Genomic DNA, 27,047 nt, shown 5'->3' on the forward strand with positions numbered 1-27,047 from the left:
AGCACGGCTTCGCATAACGCAGGCCAGAGGCGCCAGAAAGTTTTTCAGCTCCGTGGACCAGGCTCAACAGTACATTGAGAGGCTCCCAAAGGCTCCGGAAGCCCCGTGAAGAATTATTACTGATAAAACAATGGCACCAAATGCAGGTACCAAACATTCCATATAGGTATGGAGGCGCAGTCGGGATCCACGTAAGACGTTGCTTTTCCTCTCCGAGTGTAGCGATGTAGTCTGAGTGCTATAGCACTGAAATGCTGATTATTACTTTAATTTAACTCGATAATCTTATTTTGTTTTCTTTGTTAAATAAGGAGACAACCTCATTGACTTCTACCCGTTGGCTAATGACGTAATACCTGTTGCACGGAGACGGGGAGTTTTGTTATCTACTCGTAGCCTTCTGTCTGTTCTTATTCAATAATTCAGTTATAACAGTAGTACTTATTGAACTACATCATCTTTTTGTGTTTGGTTGTTTGTTTACATACTTGGACTCTGCTTTGAAACACTCCAGCAATTACATTTGGACTTGGTGGCTGATACAGTTTCGAAACTTAACAGTATTATAAGGGGTTTCAGCTTACTATGCTATGGCCACCGGAGCAGTGGTTCGACTGCTTCAATACCTAGGTTATTGGTATCATAGACAGGAGGAGTAACACTCTAAATATGTTAAGTTTGAAGAGCTCGCTGCTTGTTCTTGTTCTTTTTTTTGGCAGCCATTTTCTGTTGTGGGGAGGGTTTGGGGAGGGTAAGGGTCACTGCTTTGAACCTCATACACTGTTCTTTTTTTTAACCTGTTCTGAACTAATTTCCACCCACTGTAAAGTTATTCTGTTCTTATCATCTAAGGCCAGTGTGCATAGTTTCTTTGCTCTACAAATCAGATGAGTCTGCAATTGAACTTTCTAAGCTGGAATGTTAAAGGTCTAAATCATCCAGTCAAGAGACGGAGGGTTTTGTCACATGTTAAACACCGTAACACTGACGTGGCTTTCCTGCAGGAGACCCACGTCAGGGCCTCTGATAATGTCCGTCTCTTCTCCCGTTGGAGGGGCCAGTGTTTTCACTCACTTTTCCAAGCTAGGGCACGTGGGGTCTCTATATTGGTCAGGCAGAACATTCCCTTTGAGGCCCACAATGTCATAGCAGACAAATATGGTAGATATGTCATAGTCATAGTCCTCAACATGAAGAAGAAGGCTTTCAGGAGCAAAGTGAAGGAGGAGATGAAAGCAGCACAGCGGGAGGTGAAACGCTGCCTGAGGGAAGCAAAGGACACCTACAGGAGGAAGGTGGAGCAGAAGTTGGAGAGGAACAATATGAGGGAGGTCTGGAATGGTGTGAAAACCATCACAGGCCACAACACCAAGAAAAGCACAGTGGTGGTGACTGTGGAGAAGGCAAACGAACTCAACAACTTCTTCAACAGGTTTGACCAGCCCACAACCCCCCCCACCCTCACCCTCACCTTCACTACAGAGTCCTCTCCCCACTCTCCTGCCTCCCTCGCTTCCCCCCCTTCCTGACACCATGACACCCCCCTCCTCCAATCCCTCTCTCAGCAGCAAGACATCTCCCCCCCTCCCCTCCTCCCAAACACCTCCCAGTGTCACAGTGGATCAGGTCAGGAGGCAACTGAGGAAGCTTCGCCCCAGAAAGGCAGCAGGCCCAGACAAGGTGTGTCCTAGGATGCTTAAGGCGTGTGCTGCTGAACTTGGGGAGCCGCTACAACGAGTCTTCAACCTCAGTCTGTGACTGGGGAGAGTGCCCGCCCTATGGAAGACATCCTGCATCGTCCCGGTCCCCAAAAAGAACCGGCCCAATGAGCTGAATGACTTCCGACCGGTGGCACTGACGTCACATCTTATGAAGACTCTAGAGCGGCTCTTCCTCAACCTCCTCCGACCACAGGTACAACATGCCCAGGACCCACTACAGTTTGCATACAAGGCGGGTGTCGGAGTGGAGGATGCCATCCTGTACCTCCTACACAGAGCCCACTCACACCTGGATGGGGGAAAAGGCACGGTCAGGATCCTGTTTCTTGACTTTTCCAGTGCCTTTAATACCACCCAGCCCTGTCTGCTCTAGGAGAAACTGAACAGGATGGAGGTGGACCCCTGCCTGGTGGCTTGGATCTCCGACTACCTCACCGACAGACCACAGTACGTCAGGCTGAAGGACATCACGTCTGACACTGTGGTCAGCAGCACAGGAGCACCACAGGGAACTGTGCTGTCCCCTCTTCTCTTCACCCTGTACACCTCTGACTTCTGCTACAACTCAGAATTATGCCATATTCAGAAGTTTGCAGATGACACAGCCATCATGGGGTGTATCTGGGATGATCAGGAAGAGGAGTACAGAAGTCTGGTGAGGAACTTTGTCGCATGGAGTCACACAAACCACCTGCAACTCAACACCTCAAAGACTAAGGAACTGGTTGTGGACTTCGGGAGGTCCAGAGAAGGTCCACTGCCGGTTCAGATAGAGGGGGAGGAGGTGGAGGTGGTCAACAAGTACAAGTACCTCGGGCTGTGGGTGGACAATAAACTGGACTGGTCATGCAACACAGAGCACCTGTATAAAAAAGCCCAAAGCCGACTGTACTTCCTCAGGAGGCTGAGGTCTTTTAACATCTGCAGGAAGCTCCTGAGGATGTTTTACCAGTCGGTGGTTGCTGGAGTACTTTTCTATGCTGTGGTGTGCTGGGGGAGCAGCACAGCAAAGAAGGACTCATCCAGGCTGGAGAAACTGATCAGGAAGGCTAGCTCTGTGGTCGGCATGAAGCTGGACACTCTGGTGACAGTGGCAGAAAAAAGGACATTAAAGAAACTGATGGACATTATGAACAATGCTGGGCATCCTCTGCACACGGCCATAAACAATCAGAAGAGTCTGTTCAGTGACAGGTTGCTTCTCCCCAAGACAAGAACTAACAGACTTAAAAACTCCTTTGTCCCACACGCCATCAAACTGTTTAACTCCTCTCTGGAGGGGAGAGGGAGGGGAAACAGGAGGACAAAGGAGGGGGGAACAACTAAGCTGTAGTGCCTCTTCACCTCACTGTACAATACCTTGTGCAATACTTTTTGTAAATAGTCAACAGTGCAATAGACTCAATACTTGAAATGTGCAATTCACTTGTATTTTTATTTTTTATTCCTATTTATTCTATTTATCCCCTTTGTATATTTTATTTATATTTGTCTCTGTATTTATATATGTGTGTGTGTGTGTGTGTATATATATATATATATAACAATTCTGTAACTGTAACTTCGGTCGTTGCTGTGCTTTTTTTGGAAGTCGAATTTCCCAGAGGAACCCACCCGAGGGATTAATAAAGTTCTATCTTATCTTATCTTATCTTGTCAGTGGGAAACTGTATAACAGTCTTGTTGCTCTAGTAAATGTGTATGCTCCTAATACAGATGACGAGAATTTCTTTAAACAACTATTCTCCTCTTTGCCCGACTTAAATGTCTACTCTCTTTTTCTGGGGGGTGATTTTAACTGCTGGTTAGACCCAGCCCTGGATCGCTCATCCACTAAGAGCAATGTTTTAAGCAAATCTGCATCTGTCATTCATGCCTTTCTATCAGAATATGGAATGTGTGATGTTTGGCGTACTCTAAATCCTCATAAAAGAGATTACTCCTATTTTTCACATGTGCACCATACATATTCAAGAATTGATTACTTTATCATTGACACTAATTGTCTGCAGCAGGTCCACTCCTGTGCCTACCATAGCATAGTTATTTCAGATCACGCCCCTCTTACTTTGTCTCTGTCTCTTCCACATCCTCCTGTTAAAGCTGCACAATGGCGTTTCAACTCGACCCTCCTGTCGGATGAAAATTTTGTAAAGTTTATCCAGGATGAGATACGCTTTTACTTTGCCACCAACTCTTCCCCAGAGACTTCCAGCCTTGTCGTATGGGATGCCTTTAAGGCGTATATCAGAGGCCAGATTATTGCTTATTCGGCAAGAATTAAAAAACAGTCCACCCATGAAAGGAACAAGTTAATGCAACAGATTAAGGAGACTGATGAACAGTATGCTCTCAAACAGAGTCATGAAATATTTAAAAAGCGTGTAGAACTTAAAACAAGACTTGACCTACTCACAACGTACTCGACTGAACGTTTACTCTTACATGACAAATCCAAATTTTATATGCATGGTGACAAACCTGATAAATTACTGGCGAGCCTTCTAAAAGGTTCTCGGGCAAGGCAAAGTATTCTTAAAATTCGACAACAAATTCAAATTCAAATTCAAATTTTATTTGTCACACACACACAACCATACACAGTATGACATGGGGGTGAAATGCTTGTAGCTGTACAATGCCCGACCATTAAATGACAGAAGAAAAGTTTTACAATATTTACAATTTACTACAAAAATTTACAAATTAACTTAGGAATTTACAGTAAAAATGTGCAAATAGCAGAAGAGATTATAAAGATAAGGATTGTAAATTATAGGAATTATAGGATTATAGGAAATGTGTGGTGGTGCGTGTGGTGACGTGTGTGAGAGTCCAGTCTTATAGTGACGTGTTTGGGAGAGTCCAGTCCTACACCTGGTTCAGGGCCCGAATAGCCTGGGGGAAGAAGCTCCTCCTCATTCTCTCTGTTTTGGCCTTAAGGGAGCGGAAGCGCTTCCCAGACCTCAACAGTGAGAAGAGTCCATTGTTGGGATGGGAGAGGTCCATCATAATCTTCCTAGCTTTGGACTTGCACCGCTTGGTGTAGATGGACAGCAGGTCAGGGAGCTCTGATTGAATGATGCGTTCTGCCGAGCGCACCACCCTTTGCAGATCTCGTCTGTCCTGCTTGGTGCTGTTCCCAAACCAGGTGCAGATGTTTGACGTCAGGACGCTCTCGATGGTGCAGGAGTAGAAGTTCTTGAGCACAAGATGGCAACATAGTCACAGATCATGAAAAAATCAATGAAGTGTTCAGGGATTTTTACTCACAGCTTTACACCTCAGAGTCCCAAACTGACTGTAATGCAATTAATGAGTTTTTAGCTAAACTTAACATTCCTGAAATTCCAACAGAACTTAAAACAAGGCTGGATGAACCCATCTTCCAGTTAGAAGTTTCCTTGGCTATAGCTTCGATGCATTCTGGTAAGTGTCCAGGTCCGGATGGCTTTCCGTCAGAATTTTTCAAACACTTCTCTTCATTACTGTCCACGCAGCTTAGTGCAACCCTCACGGACTGCAAGGAACAAGGATCTCTTCCTCAATCATTCTATGAAGCCTGTATTACACTTATTAAAAAGAAAGGAAAAGATCCGTTGGAATGTGCCTCCTATAGACCCATTTCTCTACTGAACACAGACGCTAAAATATTAGCCAAGATACTTGCCCGTAGACTAGAAATAGTTCTTCCAAAAAATTATTTCGAAAGACCAGACAGGCTTCATTAAAGGTCGTCATTCATATTTTAACATAAGGAGGCTATTTAACATAGTCTACTCCAGCTCTACAGACTCTGATGAATGTGTGGTCTCGCTTGACGCTGAAAAGGCCTTTGATTGAGTTGAGTTTGATTATCTCTTTGCAGTCCTTGATAGATTTGGCTTTGGAGCGAAATTTACTTCATGGATCAAATTACTCTATTCTCAACCATCTGCTACAATACGAACTAACCTCCAATTGTCAAAACCCTTCAAACTTCACAGAGGCACACGCCAGGGATGTCCTCTCAGGCCCCTGCTTTTTGATCTGGCCATAGAACCCCTTGCCATTGCGTTCCGCAGTTGCAAAGAGGTACACGGCATTTGGAGAAACAATACAGAACATAAGGTCTCGCTCTATGCAGATGATCTCCTGCTCTTTATTTCTAAGCCCTTAGCCTCACTACCATCTGCATTGAATCTGCTTAGTCAATTTGGTCAGATTTCAGGGTATAAACTGAACCTTAATAAAAGTGAGCTCTTCCCGCTAAGTAGCAAAGCCAGTATGTTAGACTTCACCTGCTTGCCCTTCAGAGTTGAAAGGACAAAAATTACATATTTGGGAATCACAGTGACAAAAAAACATAAAAACCTTTTCACAGAAAATGTGAGTGCATTGCTGAACCAAGTGAAGCGGTCCCTTACCCACTGGACACCACTCTCTATGTCTCTGGTAGGACGTATCAATTCAATTAAAATGACCATTCTACCCAAATTTCTATACCTTTTCCAGGCCATACCCATTTTCATTCCCAACACTTTTTTCAATAAGCTGGACTCTGTCATCTCATCTTATCTATGGCAGGGTAAACGCCCAAGGCTCAATAAGATGCATCTTCAAAAATCTAAAATTGAGGGTGGGTTTGCACTTCCCAACTTTCGTTTTTATTATTGGGCTGCTAACATACGATGTTTGGTGTTTTGGTATTTTTACCATAATCGGAGTGGTTGTCCTGACTGGGTCACTATGGAATTGCATAGTGACAACAGTATATCCTTACTAGCTGCACTTTGTTCTCCACTCCCATCCTCTTCATTCAACTTCATTCCCAACCCTGTAGTGGTGCACTCATTAAAAATATGGGGCCAGTTTAGGAAATATTTTAAACTTTGTGACTTCTCCCTCCTCAGCCCCATTGCATCTAACCATTTCTTTAAACCTTCTACCCAGGACGGTGGGTTTGCGGAGTGGCACAGAAGTGGAATAACTTGCTTTAAGGACCTATTCATAGCCAACAAACTAGCATCATTTGAACAACTTGCTAATAAATATATTCTTCCACCATCACACTTTTTCAGATACTTGCAAGTCAGGCACTTTATTTGTTCCCAGATTTCAGGCTCAAGCCCTCCACCAGAGCCTACACTACTAGAAACTATTCTACAACTCAATCCAACCAATAGAGGGCTGATTTCCTTGCTTTACAATAAAATGTTAAATTTGACACATACCTCTTCATCCAAGCTCAAGACACTGTGGGAAGAAGACTTAAACATGACAACCTCTGATGAAACATGGGCCTCTATACTCAAACATGTCAACACTACATCACTATGTGCCCGCCATTGTTTAATCCAGTTCAAAGTGGTGCATAGAGCCCATTTCTCAAAATCCAGATTATCCCGTATCTACCCTGAAATCACTCCATACTGTGACAGATGCAAAACTGCTGAAGCCTCACTGGTCCACATGTACTGGTCTTGTCCCAATCTCACTCAGTTCTGGTCAGAGGTTTTTCGTACCCTGTCCAGAATTCTCAGTGTGACGCTGGCCCCCGGCCCCCTTCTTGCTCTGTTTGGCATCAGTGGGAATGAGGTGCTTCTACCGGCCTCTAAAAAACAGGCATTATCATTCTGTTCCCTGTTGGCCAGAAGGGCAATCCTACTGAGCTGGCGGGACGCTGCCCCTCCCACTCACAAACAGTGGTTATATGACCTCATGGCCTGTCTAAAACTGGAAAAGATAAGACACTCACTTCAGAACTCCACTGGGAAATTTCAAGACATGTGGAGACCCTTCCTTGATGCTTTTCAAAATCTATAAGAATTTTTCAGCGAACTCTCTTAAGTCAGGTGTGGAAATACAGTGTGCGGGTGCAGGCAGTGACCTGCGTGGGAATGAATGGGATTGTTTTGCAGGGATTATGTTACTTTGGGATATATTATACATTTGTTTATATTCTTTTTTTTTCTCTTTCTTTCCCTTTTTTCTTTTTCTTTTTTTTTCTTTTATTTCACAGCCGAAGATACATTTTTGGACTCATTTCACAGCTTAAATGTACTACTTAACCTTAATGTACAGACCACCTGGGTCTGGGTGCAGTTCCCCCCTCCAGGGGCAAGGGTACCTAGACCCGGTTCGTAGAGTACGCTTGGGGAGTGTGATCGTGTGTACAGCGTCTCTTTATGTCTGTCTCCACGTTGGTTGAGTGTGGAGTAAGTGCATATGAGAGCATGAGGGTGGGAATGGATGTTTGTGTCTATATGTCAGGTTGGGTATCAGACGCCACCTCTCTGGGGACATCTCAGGCCCTCCAAGGTTTGGAGGCCTATCTCCACCCACCACCACTTCCCCTGCCAGTGGCGGACTCCCTCAGGTGTCGGTGCGTTGGTGGTTCTTTGTGTCCGGGGGTGGGCGTCCGGGTACACACCGGCTCACTCCTTGGCGGCCGCTTATCGGGGCCTGGAGCCTGGGGCTCGCTCGGGCCACTTCGGAGGTGGGGTGCCCCCGGCCTCTCGGCCTGGGGCTCGGTCACTCAGACACAGCTGGCTGCCGGCGGAGCTCACGGGTGCGTCACTGCAACTCCCCCTGGCTTCTGCTCCGTGGCTGCTGAGTGAGCCCTCATCTGGGACTCTCCTCAGCTCTTACTGGGACAGTGGCGCGGCTGCCCCTCTGTTGGTCTTCCTTGGTCTGTTGTGTTCTGGGGGCCTCTGGATGTCTGGAGTTTTGATCTCCTCCATACCTGCTTCATGCCCTGGTGGATGGGGCTGTGGCCCCCCCACACCCTCTAGCAGATCATTACATGGAGAAACCTTTGGAATGCAAGCATGCTGATCCACACAGGTATGCACACAGGTGTACACACGGATATTCACAGACGCGGACTACAGCTTTCTTGGCTGCTGCCTCAAAGCACATTGTGCGCTGTCTATCTTGCGTGCTGCACAATATCGTTTATTATTTAGTATCTACTGCTAGCTAGTTTATTGTGATGGTGCCGTTTTTTTTATTATGTTGCTCTTTGTTGTTTGCTTTCTCTTCTGTTTTTTTTCTCCATACAGGTGACCCAGGTGTTTTTTTGGTTTTTTTTGTTTGTTTTTTTTCTTTCTTCCCCCCCTTCTCACCGTCTCTTCTCCCCTTTGGTTTTCTTTCTCTCCCTCTCTTTCTTTCATTCTTTCTCCCTGTCCTATCCCCCAGTCATGTCTGTCCCGTTTGTAGCAACTGTAAATAAAATAAATTCATAATTATAATAAAGGTCAATCAAATGGACCAATATCGCAAGGCCATGATGATCCACTTGGTAAAATAAATCCGCTTGGCATCTTTCTTGGCCTTAAGACAACAATTCTGATGGCTATAGATCCAAACGGGACACACAAAAAAAAAACCTTAATGTACAGATCATCTGTAATCCTTCTCTTTTCTTTCTGTCTATATGTATAATATATATGTTGATGTTTATGTGTACAAAAGGAAACCTCTTAATAAAAAAGACATTGTTTAAAAAAAAAGTGGGATACTTAGATGCCGGTTAAGTGGAGCTTCCTGTTAAGCTGCGGGAAGCGCTTATAAATTAACATAAGACTTAGAAATCGGGCCGCTGTCCTGGACAGAGAACGGTCAATTGAACAGCAAGGTGGGCAAACCTGGGCTTAGAGGCTTTTAAATCTGTCGAAAAGGTAGGATGACCGATATCGGAGGCAGAGGAAGTGACGTTGAAAATGTTTGTTTTCTCTTTGATCTTTTAGTAGAATAAGCGGTTATAATGCACACTTTCTTACACATACTGAAAAAGTGCTCATGAAGAGATGATCTGTTGTGAAAGGTGACTTAGAGTGCAGTAAAAGGTCAATGCATGCACGCTTATGGTCACAGATATTACGTAGATTTATTTCTAGGGTAGAGGTGAAACATTTTGCTTTGTCTTTGCTTAGCAAGTAGTGATGCAGAAGGTGTTAAAGATATTCATGCCATGAATAAGTCGACAGGAAACATATGGAGAGTGAGACACCTACAGTGGGGCAAAAAAGTATTTAGTCAGCCACCGATTGTGCAAGTTCCCCCACCTAAAATGATGACAGAGGTCAGTAATTTGCACCAGAGGTACACTTCAACTGTGAGAGACAGAATGTGAAAAAAAAAATCCATGAATCCACATGGTAGGATTTGTAAAGAATTTATTCGTAAATCAGGGTGGAAAATAAGTATTTGGTCAATAACAAAAATACAACTCAATACTTTGTAACATAACCTTTGTTGGCAATAACAGAGGTCAAACGTTTACTATAGGTCTTTACCAGGTTTGCACACACAGTAGCTGGTATTTTGGCCCATTCCTCCATGCAGATCTTCTCGAGAGCAGTGATGTTTTGGGGCTGTCGCCGAGCAACACGGACTTTCAACTCCCGCCACAGATTTTCTATGGGGTTGAGGTCTGGAGACTGGCTAGGCCACTCCAGGACTTTCAAATGCTTCTTACGGAGCCACTCCTTTGTTGCCCGGGCGGTGTGTTTTGGATCATTGTCATGTTGGAAGACCCAGCCTCGTTTCATCTTCAAAGTTCTCACTGATGGAAGGAGGTTTTGGCTCAAAATCTCACGATACATGGCCCCATTCATTCTGTCCTTAACACGGATCAGTCGTCCTGTCCCCTTGGCAGAAAAACAGCCCCATAGCATGATGTTTCCACCCCCATGCTTCACAGTAGGTATGGTGTTCTTGGGATGCAACTCAGTATTCTTCTTCCTCCAAACACGACGAGTTGAGTTTATACCAAAAAGTTCTACTTTGGTTTCATCTGACCACATGACATTCTCCCAATCCTCTGCTGTATCATCCATGTGCTCTCTGGCAAACTTCAGACGGGCCTGGACATGCACTGGCTTCAGCAGTGGAACACGTCTGGCACTGCGGGATTTGATTCCCTGCCGTTGTAGTGTGTTACTGATGGTGACCTTTGTTACTTTGGTCCCACCTCTCTGCAGGTCATTCACCAGGTCCCCCCGTGTGGTTCTGGGATCTTTGCTCACCGTTCTCATGATCATTTTGACCCCACGGGATGAGATCTTGCGTGGAGCCCCAGATCGAGGGAGATTATCAGTGGTCTTGTATGTCTTCCATTTTCTGATGATTGCTCCCACAGTTGATTTTTTCACACCAAGCTGCTTGCCTATTGTAGATTCACTCTTCCCAGTCTGGTGCAGGTCTACAATACTTTTCCTGGTGTCCTTCGAAAGCTCTTTGGTCTTGGCCATGGCGGAGTTTGGAGTCTGACTGTTTGAGGCTGTGGACAGGTGTCTTTTATACAGATGATGAGTTCAAACAGGTGCCATTCATACAGGTAACGAGTGGGGGACAGAAAAGCTTCTTACAGAAGACGTTACAGGTCTGTGAGAGCCAGAGATTTTCCATGTTTGAGGTGACCAAATACTTATTTTCCACCCTGATTTACGAATAAATTCTTTACAAATCCTACCATGTGGATTCATGGTTTTTTTTTTCACATTCTGTCTCTCACAGTTGAAGTGTACCTCTGGTGCAAATTACTGACCTCTGTCATCATTTTAGGTGGGGGAACTTGCACAATCGGTGGCTGACTAAATACTTTTTTGCCCCACTGTATATAGGGCAAAATGTGGTTGAGCTTGTAACTGAATGTGTGCCTGCAAAAGTAACAGTGTTGTACAAGACGTGCTCGAGATGATCAGATAAGAGAAGAAGAGAGCGAGCAACAGGAAACAGCTGGAGGGAAGACGGTGAAAGCGGCTCTTTAAGTGTGTTAAAGGTTGTCAAAAATATCGCTTACACAAATAAATAAAATTGAAGATTAAATACATAAAGGATAGAACCCAGAACATGATAAGTTGAACCAACTTTGAATAATTAAGAGAACAATTGATGAATACATTAGATTACTGAGGCGTACCAGGGGGAGGAGTTTTTTTTTATACTTTACAGCAGCGGTCCCCAACCTTTTTTGCGCCACGGACCGGTTTATGCCCAACAATATTTTCACGGACCGGCCTTTAAGGTGTTGCGGATAAATTCAACAAAATAAAACTAGTACCGGTACCGAAAAAAAGAAGATTTATTCATAACACACGTGAAAAGACCCAGGAAAACCGAGTTAACGATAAAAACACTAACAAAATAACACTGAAAACCGATAAAAACCCTGAAAACCATACATTTCACACCTGAGCCTCAACTCTCGCGGCCCAGTACCAAACGACTCACGGACCGGTACCGGTCATGTTAAAAGAATGTTGGAAATTTGATCAGAATACGGTGAAAATGAGAGAAACAGACATTTTTCTCAGATCATTGTGTTAAATTGTCAAAATCCCCGTGTTCTCTTTAAGACTATCAGCTCTACTCTAAACAACCCTGAAAGCCTCTGCTGACACGTGTCATCAGTTCCTTTCTTTCTTTGTAAACAAGGTCGAGTCTGTCAGGTCAGCAATAGAACTTCCTACAGATGACCCATCAGTGTTTATTCCATGACTGTAAACATGTTTCCATTTGTCACTTCAGTCTTTACTCTGAAATACAGGAAATGACATCATGGCTCAAAATCTTTGTCGTTCAAACAATTCTTTATTTAACATTTTTTTAACTTTATTTAACAAAATACATTCAATAAAAACTTCAACTGAAACTGATTTTTAATCCAACCACTGAAAAAAAAGGTAACGACTGAACACAAACAGAAGAACAATTTATAAAGATTAACATTGAACTATAGGAACAGTTTGATTCATAGCCTCATTAGAACTTTAACTTAAACTTAAGGAGAGCCGACCTGAACTCTGTGGAGCCTGATCTCCAGGGTTTTAAGTTGGACTCTGAAACCAGAAGAGGATGTTTCTCTCTCTTCAGATTCGCTGTCGTCCTGTGATGGGAACGGTTTCAGCCCTGCGTGATCGCGCTGATGTTTGCACAGAGCAGATGATGAAGTGAATGTTTTGGCACAGTGGTAACAGTGAAACAGTTTAGTAGTAACGTGGGATCGTTTGTGTGCAGAGTATGAACTGAGATTACTGAAGCTCTTGTCACACTGCTCACAGCTGTAGTTTCCTTCCATGTGTGTACGTTCATGCTCGTTACGACTACCTGACTGTGAGAAGCTTTTGTCACAGTGTCTGCACTTGTATGGTTTCTCTCCTGTGTGGACTCGTTTGTGTGTTTTAAGCTGACTTGCAGTGGTGAAGGATGACCCACACTGATCACAGAGGTGCTTTTTGACCCCACTGTGAAAGAGTTCATGTTGTTTTAACTCAGCTGATGTGGGGAAGCTTCTCCCACATTCTTTGCAGTATTTCAGTTTGTCTCCAGTGTGTTTACGTTGATGTATTTTTAGGCCGGCTTGCAGACTGAAAGTTTTTCCACAGATGTCACAACGAAAGTCTTTCCCACCACCACAGCGATGACAGGGTTGAGAAGTGGATCCATCTGTGTCGCTCTGCTTCTAAACAAAGACACAAAGACCGTGTAAGTCAGTCCTTCAACACTTTTATCCTGAAAGTCGCCTGAAATAAAGAGCAGACGTCCAGTTACATTTTACTGTTTCGATTAACACACTCAGTTTACTGGGCTACAATAACTACAATACTACCACCATAATACTACAGCAATACTTATTTAATATTACAGTAACCTCTGACTTACACTTAAATGAAATGAAAACCTGAATAATGGCTCAGAGCTACTCTTCGGTGCAGTAGAAGTGCTAACATGCTAACACAATTTAATGAGCAGACTTGTTCCAAACAGTCAGACTGAACTTACAAGAATAAAATAAAAATACAAACCTCACAGTAACTGCACTTGTAGAGTCTCTTTCTGGTGTGGATCTGTTGGTGTTGTCTCAGGTACTGTGGAGTTTTAAAAGTCTTCTCACACAGGTCACATTGATAAGGTCTCTCCTCAGTGTGGGTAAACATGTGGCGTTGTAACTGTGTGTCTGTTGTAAAGTATTTGCCACACTGATCACACCAGTACACATCTTCTCCAGAGTGAATGCGTAGGTGTATATTTCGGTACCCTAGCTGGCTGAACGTTTTTCCACAGATGTCACAGCTGTATGCCTTAATTCCAGAGTGGGTAACTAGATGTCTCTGTAAGTGGCTACTGTGAGTAAAAGCTCTGCCACACTGATCACAGCTGTAAGCTTTAACTCCACTGTGGACGACTTGGTGTGTTTTCAGGGAATTCTTCCAGGAAAACGACTTTCCACACAAGTCACAGCTGAACGGTCTCTCTCCAGTGTGGATGAGCTGATGTTGTTTTAGTTTAAACTTCCAGGTAAAATCCTTCCCACACTCGTCACAGGTGTTTTTTTTCTCTCTCTTTCTTCTGTGAGGTTTGTCGGCCTCCTGAGAGCGCTGACTTCTCGGTCCATGTTGGTCCTGCAGTGACAGAGATACAAACAGAGGCAGTGAGTGAAATGCAGTCATTAAACAAACTGAAGCTTCAAACTCCCTCCATTAACACTAGTTTTAAACCTGAAGGTGGAGTGTGGCACCAAACACCTTAAAGGTCTCTTATCCCCACCTACTGGTAGTAGTAACACATTACATCCAACCTGCTGTTAAAGATAATTAATCATTGTTCAAACACTCTAAAATCATGCCCAGCCCTCCTGCCTGTGCACAAATATTAATGCTAACACACTCAGAATAGTAATAAATGTTTACCAGGTCTGTACTTTTTTATATTTCCTGTTTGTTTCCTATTATATATTTCTATAATTGTATAATTTATTCGATAATAATAAATCATATGTAACAGTTACTAGCTTGGTTCAGTGAAGGATGATGTCAGAGTCTGACTGTAACCTGACGTTTTTTTTTACTTTTACTCGCTACATTAAAAAAAAAAAAATCTGTATTTTCTACTCCTTACATTTTCAACACAGGCTTGTTACTTTTGGTTTAAGTCATTTGAGGGGAGTTATTTCATCACTGCGGGCATCAAAGATCAAATTGATTTGAGCCTAAACAGTAACACATGAAATCCAATCCTGCATCATACACCAGGCTGTGTGGTAAAGTCCTATAAATGGAGCATGTAACGATCACTGTAACACAAACCGTAAATTTTATCTGAGTTTAAAGGTTTAAATCACCGTCAATTTCATCCTTCTATGATTCAGAGTTTGGCGACATCCTTATCATACAGAGTTCCGTTGGCTGAGTTGGGGAAAAGTTCTCAATAGAGTTTTTGAGCTCAGCAAAGAAATCTGTCAGTTCATGGTGTGAGATTATTATATTATCTTATGCCACGTTATACCCCTAATTAAAGATAGTGAAATTATTATGTAGTTTTAGTTTGCATTATTCTCCTGACTTTGAAGAAGGTGACAACTATTACAGTTATTAAACTGATTTGTATTACATTAGACTGCTGATTTATTGTGAATGAGTGATATTGTTTTATGATGCATTATACTGCTGAGGTATAAGAAATACTGTTTTCAGAGAGTCATGGCCTTATTTGTCTGATTAGAAGAGAACAGAGCATACCGGAGAGGTTTTCTGCCCCATCTCATCAGGAGGAGATAAAACAGGGAGCCAAGGCCGTCACTTAGGCGCCGTAAGAGAGAAAGAATGTGAATGTTTAGGTTTTATGACTAGGTGGAGGGGGGCTGAAGCTATAAGAATGTGAGAAACACTCAGACGCTTCGAGATCAGGCGGACACCCTCCCGCGCTCATCTCCCCTCCGGATGGTTTATGCTCAAAAGTGTTGAATTGTATGGAATAAAAGATTGTTGATTGAGCATTTATACACCGAGTATTGTCCTTCCTTCAGCCCAAAGATCAAAAGAATTGGGAGATTTAACAATGGACATGGCATGTATGATGCAGTGAAGGCATTTCAAGTGAAGCTGTCACAAATGCACCAGTGCAACCTGTCTCACTTTCCCTGTTGCCAAGTAATGTTGAACCAAGTCGGCGCACTTTGCTGATAAACTGAGCGCACTGAGTTCGCGGCGCTTTGGTGACTGTGAAGCACAAAAAGAGAATTTCAAGCTTCTTCTTTACGTGGAAACTGCACCTGTGCAGATTCAGATGGAGCTGCAGTGTAATGGTACACTCAAGGCAAAGTACGACACTGAATGGCCTGCACAGTTTATTAGTTCCATTCCTGCAGCAATGCCCCAGCTCCGTCTACATGCAGCTCCAACCTTGTGTATGTTTTCATTTATTTTTTCTGGGGTTTTTGCAGCATGTTCATATTTCTAACTTGCATAATTTTGACAGGATATATTTTTATGAAGATCAAAACATTTAAAGTTAAAGTTGATTTTTTAAGTTTATTTATTCTGGAATAAAATTCCTGTCTGTTTTTATTCATATTTCTGTTTAAAAAACATGGTTTTAGTGTGTTCAATAAATGTTTATCTTGTTTGGCCCGCGACCTAAAGTGTGCCTTGAGTTTTGCTCCCTGTGCAGTTGAGTTTGACACCCCTGGTGTAGAGGATGGAAATCAGCCAGGACAACTCATGAAACATCTGCAGACATCTGGTTGAATTCAGTTGTGTACATCCACAGAGAGCAGCAGGTCAGCTGATCACATCCTGTACATTAAGAGCATCGACTGGAGCTCTCAATAGAAATGATTGTGAGCTGTGACCCTTTTCCCCACACTGAGCCACTACAGCTGATTTTAGGGTTGAATCCTGCTGAATCCCACTTTAACCTCTTCCCTGCCCATTTTCCTCTTTAGAGGCAAAGTCACCCTCTACAATGTAGGCATTGTATTATTACATGAATATTACATTACATTAATATAGCACAAGGTTCAGTTAGTTTTGCATAATATATATATCAGTACTTCATCTTTTACCCCTTTAAGACCTACCATAGAACCAAGAGCTTATGTTTATATTTTTACTAGAGATGGCACGATACCACTTTTTTATGTCCGATACCATAAATTTGGATATCTGCCGATACCGATATGAATCCGTATTTTTTAATCAACAGAACTGGTTTTTTTTTAAATATCTTGCTGTTTTTGTATAAGTTCATACTCAAGTTAAAAAACAAAACACTAAAGCTATTCTGTTATACCTGTATGCAAAAAATACACAGCACCCAAATATTTCATAGTTCAGTAATAGTGATCAATCTAATACACTTAATCCTACTCCATCCTCCCTATTCTGGTATTTTAAGGAGTAAGTAACCTAAATAATAGGGCTCTAAAACTCCCAGCAAAAAAAAAAAATAGATAGGGAATCACCCACCCTCCACTTCATGATGCTTAATCAACATAATCAACTTTAATTTGATGCAGTGTGAAAAAAGATTCACAGAAATCAATTATTTTTCAAGAATAATTAAATAGATTCAACATCTTTCTTCAACAGAATTGCAGACTGCACAGATGGTACCTTCCCAAAGGAAAAAGTAGTAAAGCTTACTAGGGTATATTAGGCTTAGTTACTATATACAGTCATGGACTTCTATACATTTTACATCAGATTAAAACTTTGGGTGTAAGATTCAGATAATTATTTATTAAAATCTAGACATTTTAAATGAGAATAAGAAAGAAAAGGATGTCTTTGTGCCCCCTTTTCCCTGTTAATGCCCTATCGGCCACCCTGGCTAAACTTTGCTAGATCCGCCCCTGCACAGTTACCAGCCGTCAGCTAGAAAAGGATCCTGGTGTAGAAAGTAATATTAAATAAATTCTAACAACAGCTTATCAAGGTTAAACGTGCTGCTGTTGTTCAGCTGCTGGTTTCCTCTTTCTGGCGCGAAGTGGGCAATAAACAAACAAGAGAGACGGACTCGCGACAGAAAAGCCGATCAGCTGATCATGATTTCATGACTGAAGTAGCAGCAGGAGAGGGAGGGGGAGAGAAGAGGCAGTCGCTCCATATATGTTCCATCGCAGGAATGCTTTACAAACATTCAGAGACGAACTTACACACTTGCTTTACTTCTCTCTGGGATAACTTCCTCGGAGATGAAATGCCGGATTGGTAGCGAGGCTACAAATACACACAGCCGCTCTATCACGTGATGCATACTGCTCCGACGTGCTACGGTTATGAGCCGAGTTACGCCATGTCGCAAGTTTTGTGAGGTGCTTTTTTGAAATTTAATGGATCGGATTACATTTTTTATTTCTCTCCGATATCAGATCCAGTAATTTACGTCAGTATCGAACCGATACCGATACGTGATATCGGATCGGTCCATCTCTAATTTTTACATGCCCTTAATGCAGGGCTCTAGAGTGCGACCAATTTGGTCGCAAATGCGACCTGCGAACTTTATATGCAGAACATTGTAGAATATTTTGAAGGTTATCTGCTATAAAAAGCCAGACAAGGAAAATCTCCTTCATGTTTTTCTGTGTTTTATTCTCAGTTACTTTCACACAAAGGCATCTGCTGTGATGTTCACAATTCTGAAGAAGTCAGTACTGATAAATGATCAGAATTATAATATTTCTGACTGTCTGAGGCTAAGTTGCATCGAATCGGGACTTTGAAAACCGGAATCGAATGGATTATAGAAATCAGTGATGATACCCAGCCCTAGTGAGCAGCCTAGGCACGACAGAAGTGGATGTAGCTGTAATAGGAAAAGAACTATTGCTAACTTTTCTGTTAAGTTAAGGCCTGATCCTTCTGAAATTCATAGCCAGTGCTCTGACACGGTGTCATCAATCTTTGAATGCTGAAAAAGCACAGTGTATCCAGAAAAACACATTATATTATATAAATTATTATAAAATTTGTGTGCGCCTAACTTTTGTGCTGGTACACCTAACTTTTTAAAGTTAGGCGTACCGGCAAAAGGTTAGTCTAGAGCCCTGCCTTAATGCCATTTTGGGGAGCATTTCAAGTTGCTATACATCAATATGACCATTATATCCCAAATGTTAATAATATCTATGCATTAAGTCCATAGTAACTACATAAAGTGCAAAAAAACTGCAATAAAATACAAAAAAATTTAAATTGTTTTTGTTTTGTTTTTTATACATATTTGTAGTTAGAAAATTGTATCCCTCAAAACTGTAAATTTAAAAAAGTTGCACATTGTTTCCAACCACAGGAAATTTGTTTTTGAGCATTTTTGAGGAAAAACAAAAATAAATATTATAATGCAAATTTGCAAACAAACAGCATGTGCATCAAAATAAACTATTACCAACAGTGCAGTTTGAGTTCTAAGCATCCCAGAAACAATACAGAAAAGAATAAAGTCAAACATGACTTTTAAAAACACCAGTATAGGTGTCGCTGAAGGCAGGTTTTGGCAGGTAAAGTTGGACATGTGATAGTTCGCGCTGGCATCTATTCCAACATAGGAAGTGCTATGAACAGCAAAGCGTGTTTCTGGTATATTATGTTTTTTTGCTGCAAGTGCTTTTTATGCAATTTCTGCAAATACATATGTGGAAGGAAACGTGACCTAGGGCAAGCTGATGGCATAAGATGTAAGTACAGCTATTCCTAAATAAAATAATTGTGTTAGCTTAAGTGCAGTTCTACCGGGATTTTAAAATTGTTACGCAAAACGGAGCATTCCTGCTCCAATAGGCCTTAAAGGGTTAATGGAGTATTTCTTAACACTAGTATCTGTCACCTTCTTTGTCGAACTCATTGTTTTCTCTGCAGTGGCTGAGCTGAGTCCAAGTAGCGTAAATGTTCCCCTGCTGCTCCGTCAGACTCTTCTCCTCCTCCTGATCAGCTGGGACACAAAACAGAACTTTGTTAGGCTCCACACTGCACTGAAGAGTCAAAGTGTCTCATATGTTCATCTGAGAGCACAAACAACAAATTTTAGCTTCCCTGGGTGAGCAACTTGTTTAAAACATACACAAAAGGTTTGAGCACCGATACCAAATTCAGCAGTATGGCACACCAGTACCAGGAGAGCAATTCCTCTTTAAAAAAAGCCCTGGCAAAGAACAAAAACAGAACAATCGATGGACCTGCATAAACGAGTACAGTGTTTCCCAACCATTGTGCCGCGGCATATATACGTGTGCCGTGAGAACTGATCAGGTGTGCCGTGGAAGATTATCCTATCTGAGTGGGTGTAGAAATCTGAGCCATGATCTGAGTAACCCTCATCACTCAGTCACACTCCGATTCTCTACTTATATCAAGTCCATTGCACTACTTTCAAGCATTCTGCAACCTGTCCTCTAATTTATTCTTACTGTCTTACTATTTATATTGTTTTCCATGCACAGTTGGTGTGGAGCACCCACAATTTAGTTGAATATGTACAAAGACAATAAAAGACTATTCTATTCTATTTTAAAAACTCTGCAGTACTTTTAAAACACAGATCCCCTCTTGGGGTTCGAGGCTGTATTTGTTTTAAAAATGAATCTCTGGTATCTCTGGCCTATCATTATTATTTTGCTAACAGTTAATCAGGCTCATTTACTGAATACTGATCAGAATTTATCAAATTATCTTTGAAATGATTCTAACAACAGGCCTCTCAGAGTGAGGCCAGTTTTTACAATCACATGCCCTGTGGGCTGACACAACTTTGCGCTGATAAGACAAAGGCAGCTGTGTTTTAGTCTGGAATACATTTATTTTTTACCTTTCTTTTAAATTGATTTCATTATAGCACTTTTACCGCCAACATATTTGGATTTTTTGGCGCTGGAAGTGACCTTATATTGATGATGGCTGGCGTTAGCTAGCTAGCTAGCTAGCTTGGATAGCACGCTGCATTCAAAAACTATGCAGGTGCCACACAGTGACAGAGATGCTAACTAGCGCTTAGTAACAGACTAATAAAATAATAGAAACTCTGATTACACTTAGCTAATTTAAAAGCTTTCTTCTAATAATAACACTGTTTTCTTCTCTGTGTTTCATTAGCATTTGTTAATATTTTCTTGTAAATTAGTTTATAGCAGCTTGACTTGATGTAGAGGCTTTTTCTTTCAACTGGTTCACAAATAACTGACAACAGAGACCGAGGAGAGCAACAGAAAACTTCACTCAGGAGCTAAATTCAAGATTGACTGAACTCAGATCAAAGTTACCTTAGTGCTTCACTTTAGATGAGGAAGAAAAATAAACTAAAACACAAACACAATGAAGCGGGAACTTCGCGGCTTCTTCTTCTTTGGGGTTTTTCTTTGGCGGTTAGAGCTTTAAGGTGCATTACCGCCACCTGCTGGACTAGATGGTTCTTAAACTAAAACTAGACATTTAAAAGTATTTTAATAAACAATAAAAACAAAGACAAAATGTTTCAGTGTGTTATATTCATGAACATAAACATCAGATGGCTTCAGCTTACGCTTACCCCCATTTATTTAAGAGATTTTGCTCTCTGCAGGCGAGGATTTTTTGTTTAGAGGATCTTTGTAAGCCTGTATTTACTTTAAAAGAAGGGAAGCACTTCTTCATTCTACAGAAAAGGTGACACATTACAGATGAGTTCATAAAAAGTGTCTCTGTCACTCTTTCAAGGCTCTGTCACTTTTTCTTTTTGACTGGAACAGCATGGTAAAGTAGGCCTAGGCTGCCATCTTGTGGCAGTGTGTTGTTACTACAACATATGAAATTGTGTTTCTATTGGAAATATAATTCAGCACCACTGAGCCGCTCTCTCAGTTACAAACTGAACCTGTTTCTTAGACATATAAATCACTAAGTACAGTGAAGCTTTTGGTTTTGTAAAAGTGTTTCTTATTCTAAATGCATGTTGATTTTTATCAGGGTGAAGAGCAGTTAGCAGTGCATTCATGGACATCTTTAAACTATTATTTGAAGAATCTTTGGTGATGATGGCATGAACTAGAAGCGCGAGCTCCAGGTGAGACTGCACAGAACAACAAGTGTCCTTAAACTGCATCAACTGATGACTTCTCACAATTTTATTCCACTGTGTGTTTTTATCATTGAACGTTTCTGTCTTCAGGTTTCTCTCAGACCAAGATTGAATGTGATGACAAGGGTGATGAATGGTGTGACATGTGCTGCTGGCCCACAGAACCAGGTGAGTAAGCTGTCCATGTGCTCTGCAACAATGAGGACATCCAACACTCTCAGTTAAGATTAGTTTTCATGATTGTTGCCTCAAGGCCTGAGATCATGGTGGTGGGCTTGTGATGGACACACATGGCTGAAACCTCTCCTGTAGAGGCTAAGCCCAGGCTTGAAACCACTGGGGTGTTCGTTGGCGGGGGTGACGCGATGTCACTGGTATGCATGAATTTATTAAACTTGATACAGTCCAATAACTCCAGCCTTACTCATCTTGTCCTTCAGATTCTTTATTTCTAGGATTTAACAGCAGCGCAGCGGTCACAAACTGTTTGCTTCCTCCCGATCAACAACACAGCTGCCGCTAATTACGTGTGTCTACCTTAAATATCTTCACAAACTCAAAATGTGACCTCTAGCACCAAACGCTTGCTGCAGTTCTTGGTGTCAGAGGTGACACACAAGGTATAGCACAGATGTCGTTATACTGCTCCAGCTGTGTATTGCTAGCTGTGGGGAGGCTTTTTATCTTGTTTACAGCATCTCTCCTGAGCAGGAAGCTCTGCCAGCCCAGCTCGGCTCTGAGCCAGACGTTATAGTATGAGTGGACCAAGATGATGGTGCTTCCCATCATACTCCACTCGCCAAATACACTCTCTGATGCACCACAGCACACCGCAACCTGGTGAGGTAACAAATCACTGACAGTGAGGCAGAGACAGTGCTGATGCATTACATGACAGTGTTGGTTTACAGTCAGAACTTAGCAAAGAGTTGCTGTACGTGTGTGTGACACATACCAGAACCTCCAGCAATCTGTAGGTCCCATTTACACAATATATGACTTCATCCATGTTCTCCACTGGAGCTTTATGAAACTCCTCCACCATGAAGAGAACAACAGGTCAACAGAGTGCCAAGCACCTGGCGGTAGAGTGTTTCAGAGTTATTATGGAATTAAAAAACAAGCAAATATACATGTTTAATTATTATTGGCCTGAACTGTTTGGGTAGAGCAAGTTTAAACTATTTAATTTAATGTTTTTGCACACTGCGATGCGGTTGTGTGTTACCTGGAGAGAGGTGAGGATTGAGGAGGAGATGATGATGAGAAGCCAGAAGTCCGTGTGGAAGAACTGGCAGATCATAAAAGCCATGTACGCTGGAAAGATCAGCAGGAAGGGACAGAGAGAAACTGCACGGAAGTGCTTCCACAAACTCCTACGGGACGGGCAGCAAAACCAGCGTATGAGAAAGCAGTCAGGTTGATAACAGGCTTTGCAAACACACATTCAGTCAGATTACATTTATTGATGTCAAAAAGACAAACTGCCTGTTTAAGAATGAAGAAAGAAGGACAGTACACCGTAGTATTACTTAACTTATGATGTTAGCATGAGTTGTACTGATGACCATAAATAATGAATTCTGTGATAATTAACTAACTGCCCATAGTTATTAATAGTTGTTTATGATCAGTAAAAAATAAAACAAACAGTGGGACACAGAGTTTTCTTAAAAATAAACACATGAAAAAAGTCTTTGGTATATTATCTTAATTGCCTCTAGATGCTCCCAGGGCTAGGACTCAGCTATCTCCAGCATGGACTGCAGGATGGAAGCAACAACAATAAAGAGGATGATAGAGAGGAGGAAGGCTCTGTGGATGACCTGCAGCTCAATGAGGCCAGTTTGGACAGCAAGGATTAGCAAGGTGATCCCTTCAGTCATCCCCCTGCACAGAGAGGAAACAAATTAGAGCAACACACCACAATTATATGCCTTGGCTTTGCACTCAAGTTGGAGATCATATACACGTTTATCCAGACTTGACCTTTGGGTATACAATGTCAATTATTTTATCCTATTAGACAGTTGTGTGAAATGCAGACATCCTTAAAGAACAGTGTAGTAGCGGCCGGTAATAAACCAGTCCTCATAAAGGAACAGTGCTCTTTAATGAATTCAGCACAGACTTTACATCGTAGAGGTAACAGGGAGACACAACAAGTTATCAGTTAGCCATCTAACTATACTCTAAAACTTTTCCAACTCCACTTTACTCTTATTTCACGACACCACCCTCTAGTGGTGCAATATGGTACGATCATTACAGGACAACATCTCCTCTCTCTTTATGAAAAGAGTTCACCAAATAGCGTAGTACAGAAATAAAGTAATTCACTGTTTAGCAAGTCACACATACACTTGTGAACTTAAATGTCGCAATAGTTATACCATCAGAATACTACAACTAGCAAAGTTTAATAAGCCTGAAACTATATTGCACTCCTACGTAAAATGAAAAGAAATTATTATTCCAGTTTTTCCATGACAATTTTTTCTTAGTGCATTGGTGGCAGAAAATCAGTTCTTTTTAAACTCAAGATAGAACAAGTAATAACATTTCTCTAATGTTCTTTTTCAAGCAACCTATTATGCTACAATATAGTCTTTGTGCCAGCGAGGCTTGTACTTGACGCGTGGCAGTCTTCTGGCAGTAGGTGAGCCAGTCTGAGTGTGGTGCAGCCTAGCAGCTCAGTAGGTAGAGTGGTGGCCCCATGATCGGAAGGTCGGGGGTTCGACTCCACTGAACGGCTACCCTGAGGTACCCCTGAGCAAGGTACCGTCCCTACACACTGCTCCCCAGGCGCTGCACTGGTGGCTGCCCACTGCTTCACTGGGTGAATGGGTTAAATGCAGAGGAATTATTTCCCTATGGGGACTAACAAGCTCACTTTACACTTTACTTACTTTTACACAGTGTCAGCGTTCTTTTCAGTCACTGGGCGACAGCGTGCTAGATGAGTGGCATTCCAACTCTTTCCATCACTCAGCAAGAAGGCATTCAAGCCTTTGGCTTTTGTTACTGTTACAGGAGGGGTAAATCTGGGATGTCCTTTGGGAACATGGTGGGGTTTCCTTATCCTCACACTCTCTCCTGGTAGAAAAGAAGGTTTCCGTGCGTGACGCCTACCATCAGTGTAACGTTGCATTTTCAACTGATATTTCTGAACTGAGTGACGTGCAACGTATCCAGTGGAGACACAGCAGGAGGCAAAGGGAGTACATCCAGTATAGTACGCATCTTCCTGCCACACAGGAGTTCTTAGGGAGAGGGAAGTAGAGGGAAGTAGTTGCATGCGGTGTTGCACAGTAAACTTGAAGCCAATCCAGCACAGTCGCCTTCCATGGTTTCGACTGCTGGATTGATGTCTGGATACAGGTGCGGAGGGCACGATGAAACCGTTCGATTGCTCCGTTTGCAGCTGGGTAGTAGACAGCGTAGGCTTGAAGCCACTGAGGTGGTTGTTAGCGGGGGTGACGCGATGCTTCTGGTATGCATGAATTAATTAAACAGTCCAATAACTCCAGCAGTACTTATCTTGTCCTTTTTGGTCTTTGTTCCAAACATTTTAAGATAAAAGCGCAGCGGTCACAAACGTTTTGCCTTCTTATGATTAACAACACACCTGACGCTGATTACGTGCGTCCACCTTAAATACCTTACATAAACCTACCATACAGGAACTTAAAAAGGTGGAATCCTCAGTGGTGCTTGGTGCCACACCCTCAGGGACTTTAATGTTATATAAAAACACTGACAGCTCAATATCTGCCTCAGTCACTCTCCCTGATCCAGCTGAGTCACCAATAGGAAAAATCTGCTTTTCACAGGAACTTGGTAACAGCAATAAGAGAATACGTAGTTTATTCCAAGAAGATATCGTCTCTCTCCCATATATAACATCTTATTGGAACCGATATGTTCCAGATATCAAGTGGAAGACAGTCTGGATGGTCCCCCATAAATATTTGATTGTAAATAAGGTGAAAGAAGTCTCATTTAAAATTCTACATAAATGTTATCCAGCCAGTCACTACATGGTCAAATGTAAAAGGGACATAAATACTAATTGTACTTTCTGTGGGGATCATCCAGAAACTGTGACGCATCTTTTTTGGTACTGTTCTTTTACACAGAGATTCTGGAAGGAATTTAGCAGGTTTGTTATTGTCCATATTTTAAGGGAGTTTTCTTTACGATGGGAAAATGTTTTATTCTGTTTGTTTAAGTTCCCCAAGAAGTATGAGAAATGTTTTTTATGATGAATTTGTTCATACTTTTAGCTACATTTTTTATCCATAAATGTAAGTTTACTAACAAAACACCATATTTCTGTCATTATTTTAAGGATGTGGAAATGTACATACAATCAATATCAGACTCCACCAACACAAAGGCTCTCAAAACAATACATGTATGTGTATTCTTATAATTGTTACCTTTTTCTTTTACTCTTGGCTTTTTGTGTTCATGTTCTGTTGTTTTGTATACTTCATCTGTTCGTATGTTGTATACTCATTGTTTGTTAAATAAAGTTTAAAAAAAAAAGAAAAAACTTAAAAAGGTTACCTCTAGCGGCAACATGAGGTATCAACCCAAAAATGGCTCCTACAAAAATAATGTCTTCTTTCAACTGGGATTAAGATTGTCTCATTTCCAGCAGGTGGCACCACAGTCCTATAACCCTCATAGAAAGTCCTTGTATCCTATTATTATAGATGGTAGATTTATAAATGGCCTGTATTTGTATCGCGCTTTTATAAAAACAATGAATGAATTTCCTGCTGCACTTAAGATAATATAAAGATATAGAATCAATAGCAGCCAATCCTAAATGGGCCTGAAAAATAAAAATATGTTAAAGACACAAGTGATCAAAGTAGAAGTACCCATCACATAATATAATAAGAATAGAAGAATTGGCCTGCTATTTACAGCAACATACTGCTGTGATGGTTTTATTAATAGCATGAAACCAAACAGTAAAACCCAGAGATAGTGCTGCTTAATACTGAATAGAAATTAGACTGGAAGAACTGGAAACAGAAAATAATGTGGACGGTGGACAATCCGGTAATAATGTCTCAACTGAACACAACACAACTGATCCCCAAGGATTTACAGTGGAGATCATTTAAAGTTACATTATGCTTACCTTGTGTCTGCTTCTCCACCCAGCTGTTGATGTGGACCCTGGCCTCCTCTGCATTTCCTTTGAAGTCCACAGACTCGAGCTCAGCGTTGTAATGCTTTTTGGTGCCTTTTAAAAATTCCTGGAATTGTGAAAATAAGTCACTCGAAACAGATTCAACAAACTACGGAGACTTCAATCAAGTTCAGTCACTGTGTTAAAACATTTTCAGTCCTTTGGATGCAGTTGAAGCTTGAACTAACCAGTCAGCCTTTGTCTAATAAAAGATTAAAGCAAATAGCTTGTTGGATGCCAATTTAAGTAGCCAGCATAGAAAAATACACAGATTGTGGGTAAGCTGGTTTGTAACGTTT

At 41.8% G+C, this 27,047-nt stretch overlaps 1 protein-coding gene and 1 long non-coding RNA gene across 4 annotated transcripts; both read right to left on the reverse strand.

The window, feature by feature from the left end:
* Window positions 1–12,242: 12,242 nt before the first annotated feature.
* LOC146680806 (uncharacterized) lies at window positions 12,243–21,290 on the reverse strand. 2 transcript variants are annotated; one of them, XM_085449386.1, is made up of 4 exons: window positions 20,746–21,290; window positions 19,317–19,421; window positions 13,514–14,110; window positions 12,244–13,170 (listed from the first exon to the last, which is right to left on the reverse strand). In XM_085449386.1, the coding sequence occupies exons 2-4, from the start codon at window positions 19,332–19,334 to the stop codon at window positions 12,490–12,492; spliced, it is 1,296 nt and encodes a 431-aa protein (XP_085305512.1). In that variant the 5' UTR covers window positions 19,335–19,421; window positions 20,746–21,290; the 3' UTR covers window positions 12,244–12,489. The 2 variants fall into 2 exon arrangements, with proteins under 2 accessions (XP_085305511.1, XP_085305512.1); XM_085449385.1 differs by lacking the exons at window positions 19,317–19,421; window positions 20,746–21,290 and having other exon boundaries at window positions 12,243–13,170; window positions 13,514–14,220.
* A 606-nt stretch (window positions 21,291–21,896) lies between these two features.
* Window positions 21,897–26,757, reverse strand: LOC146680807 (uncharacterized). Of its 2 annotated transcripts, XR_014917852.1 has the most exons (4): window positions 26,698–26,757; window positions 22,768–23,429; window positions 22,495–22,618; window positions 21,897–22,376 (listed from the first exon to the last, which is right to left on the reverse strand). It is a non-coding gene; the product is annotated as an uncharacterized LOC146680807 (long non-coding RNA). The 2 variants fall into 2 exon arrangements; XR_014917851.1 differs by lacking the exon at window positions 26,698–26,757 and having other exon boundaries at window positions 22,768–24,334.
* Window positions 26,758–27,047: the final 290 nt, after the last annotated feature.

Source organism: Copadichromis virginalis, linkage group LG23 (genome assembly GCF_057382275.1).
Source record: "Copadichromis virginalis isolate Kocher_CV1m ecotype Utaka linkage group LG23, C_Virginalis_male_GT1.1, whole genome shotgun sequence".
In the NCBI taxonomy this organism is placed as follows: domain Eukaryota; kingdom Metazoa; phylum Chordata; class Actinopteri; order Cichliformes; family Cichlidae; genus Copadichromis; species Copadichromis virginalis.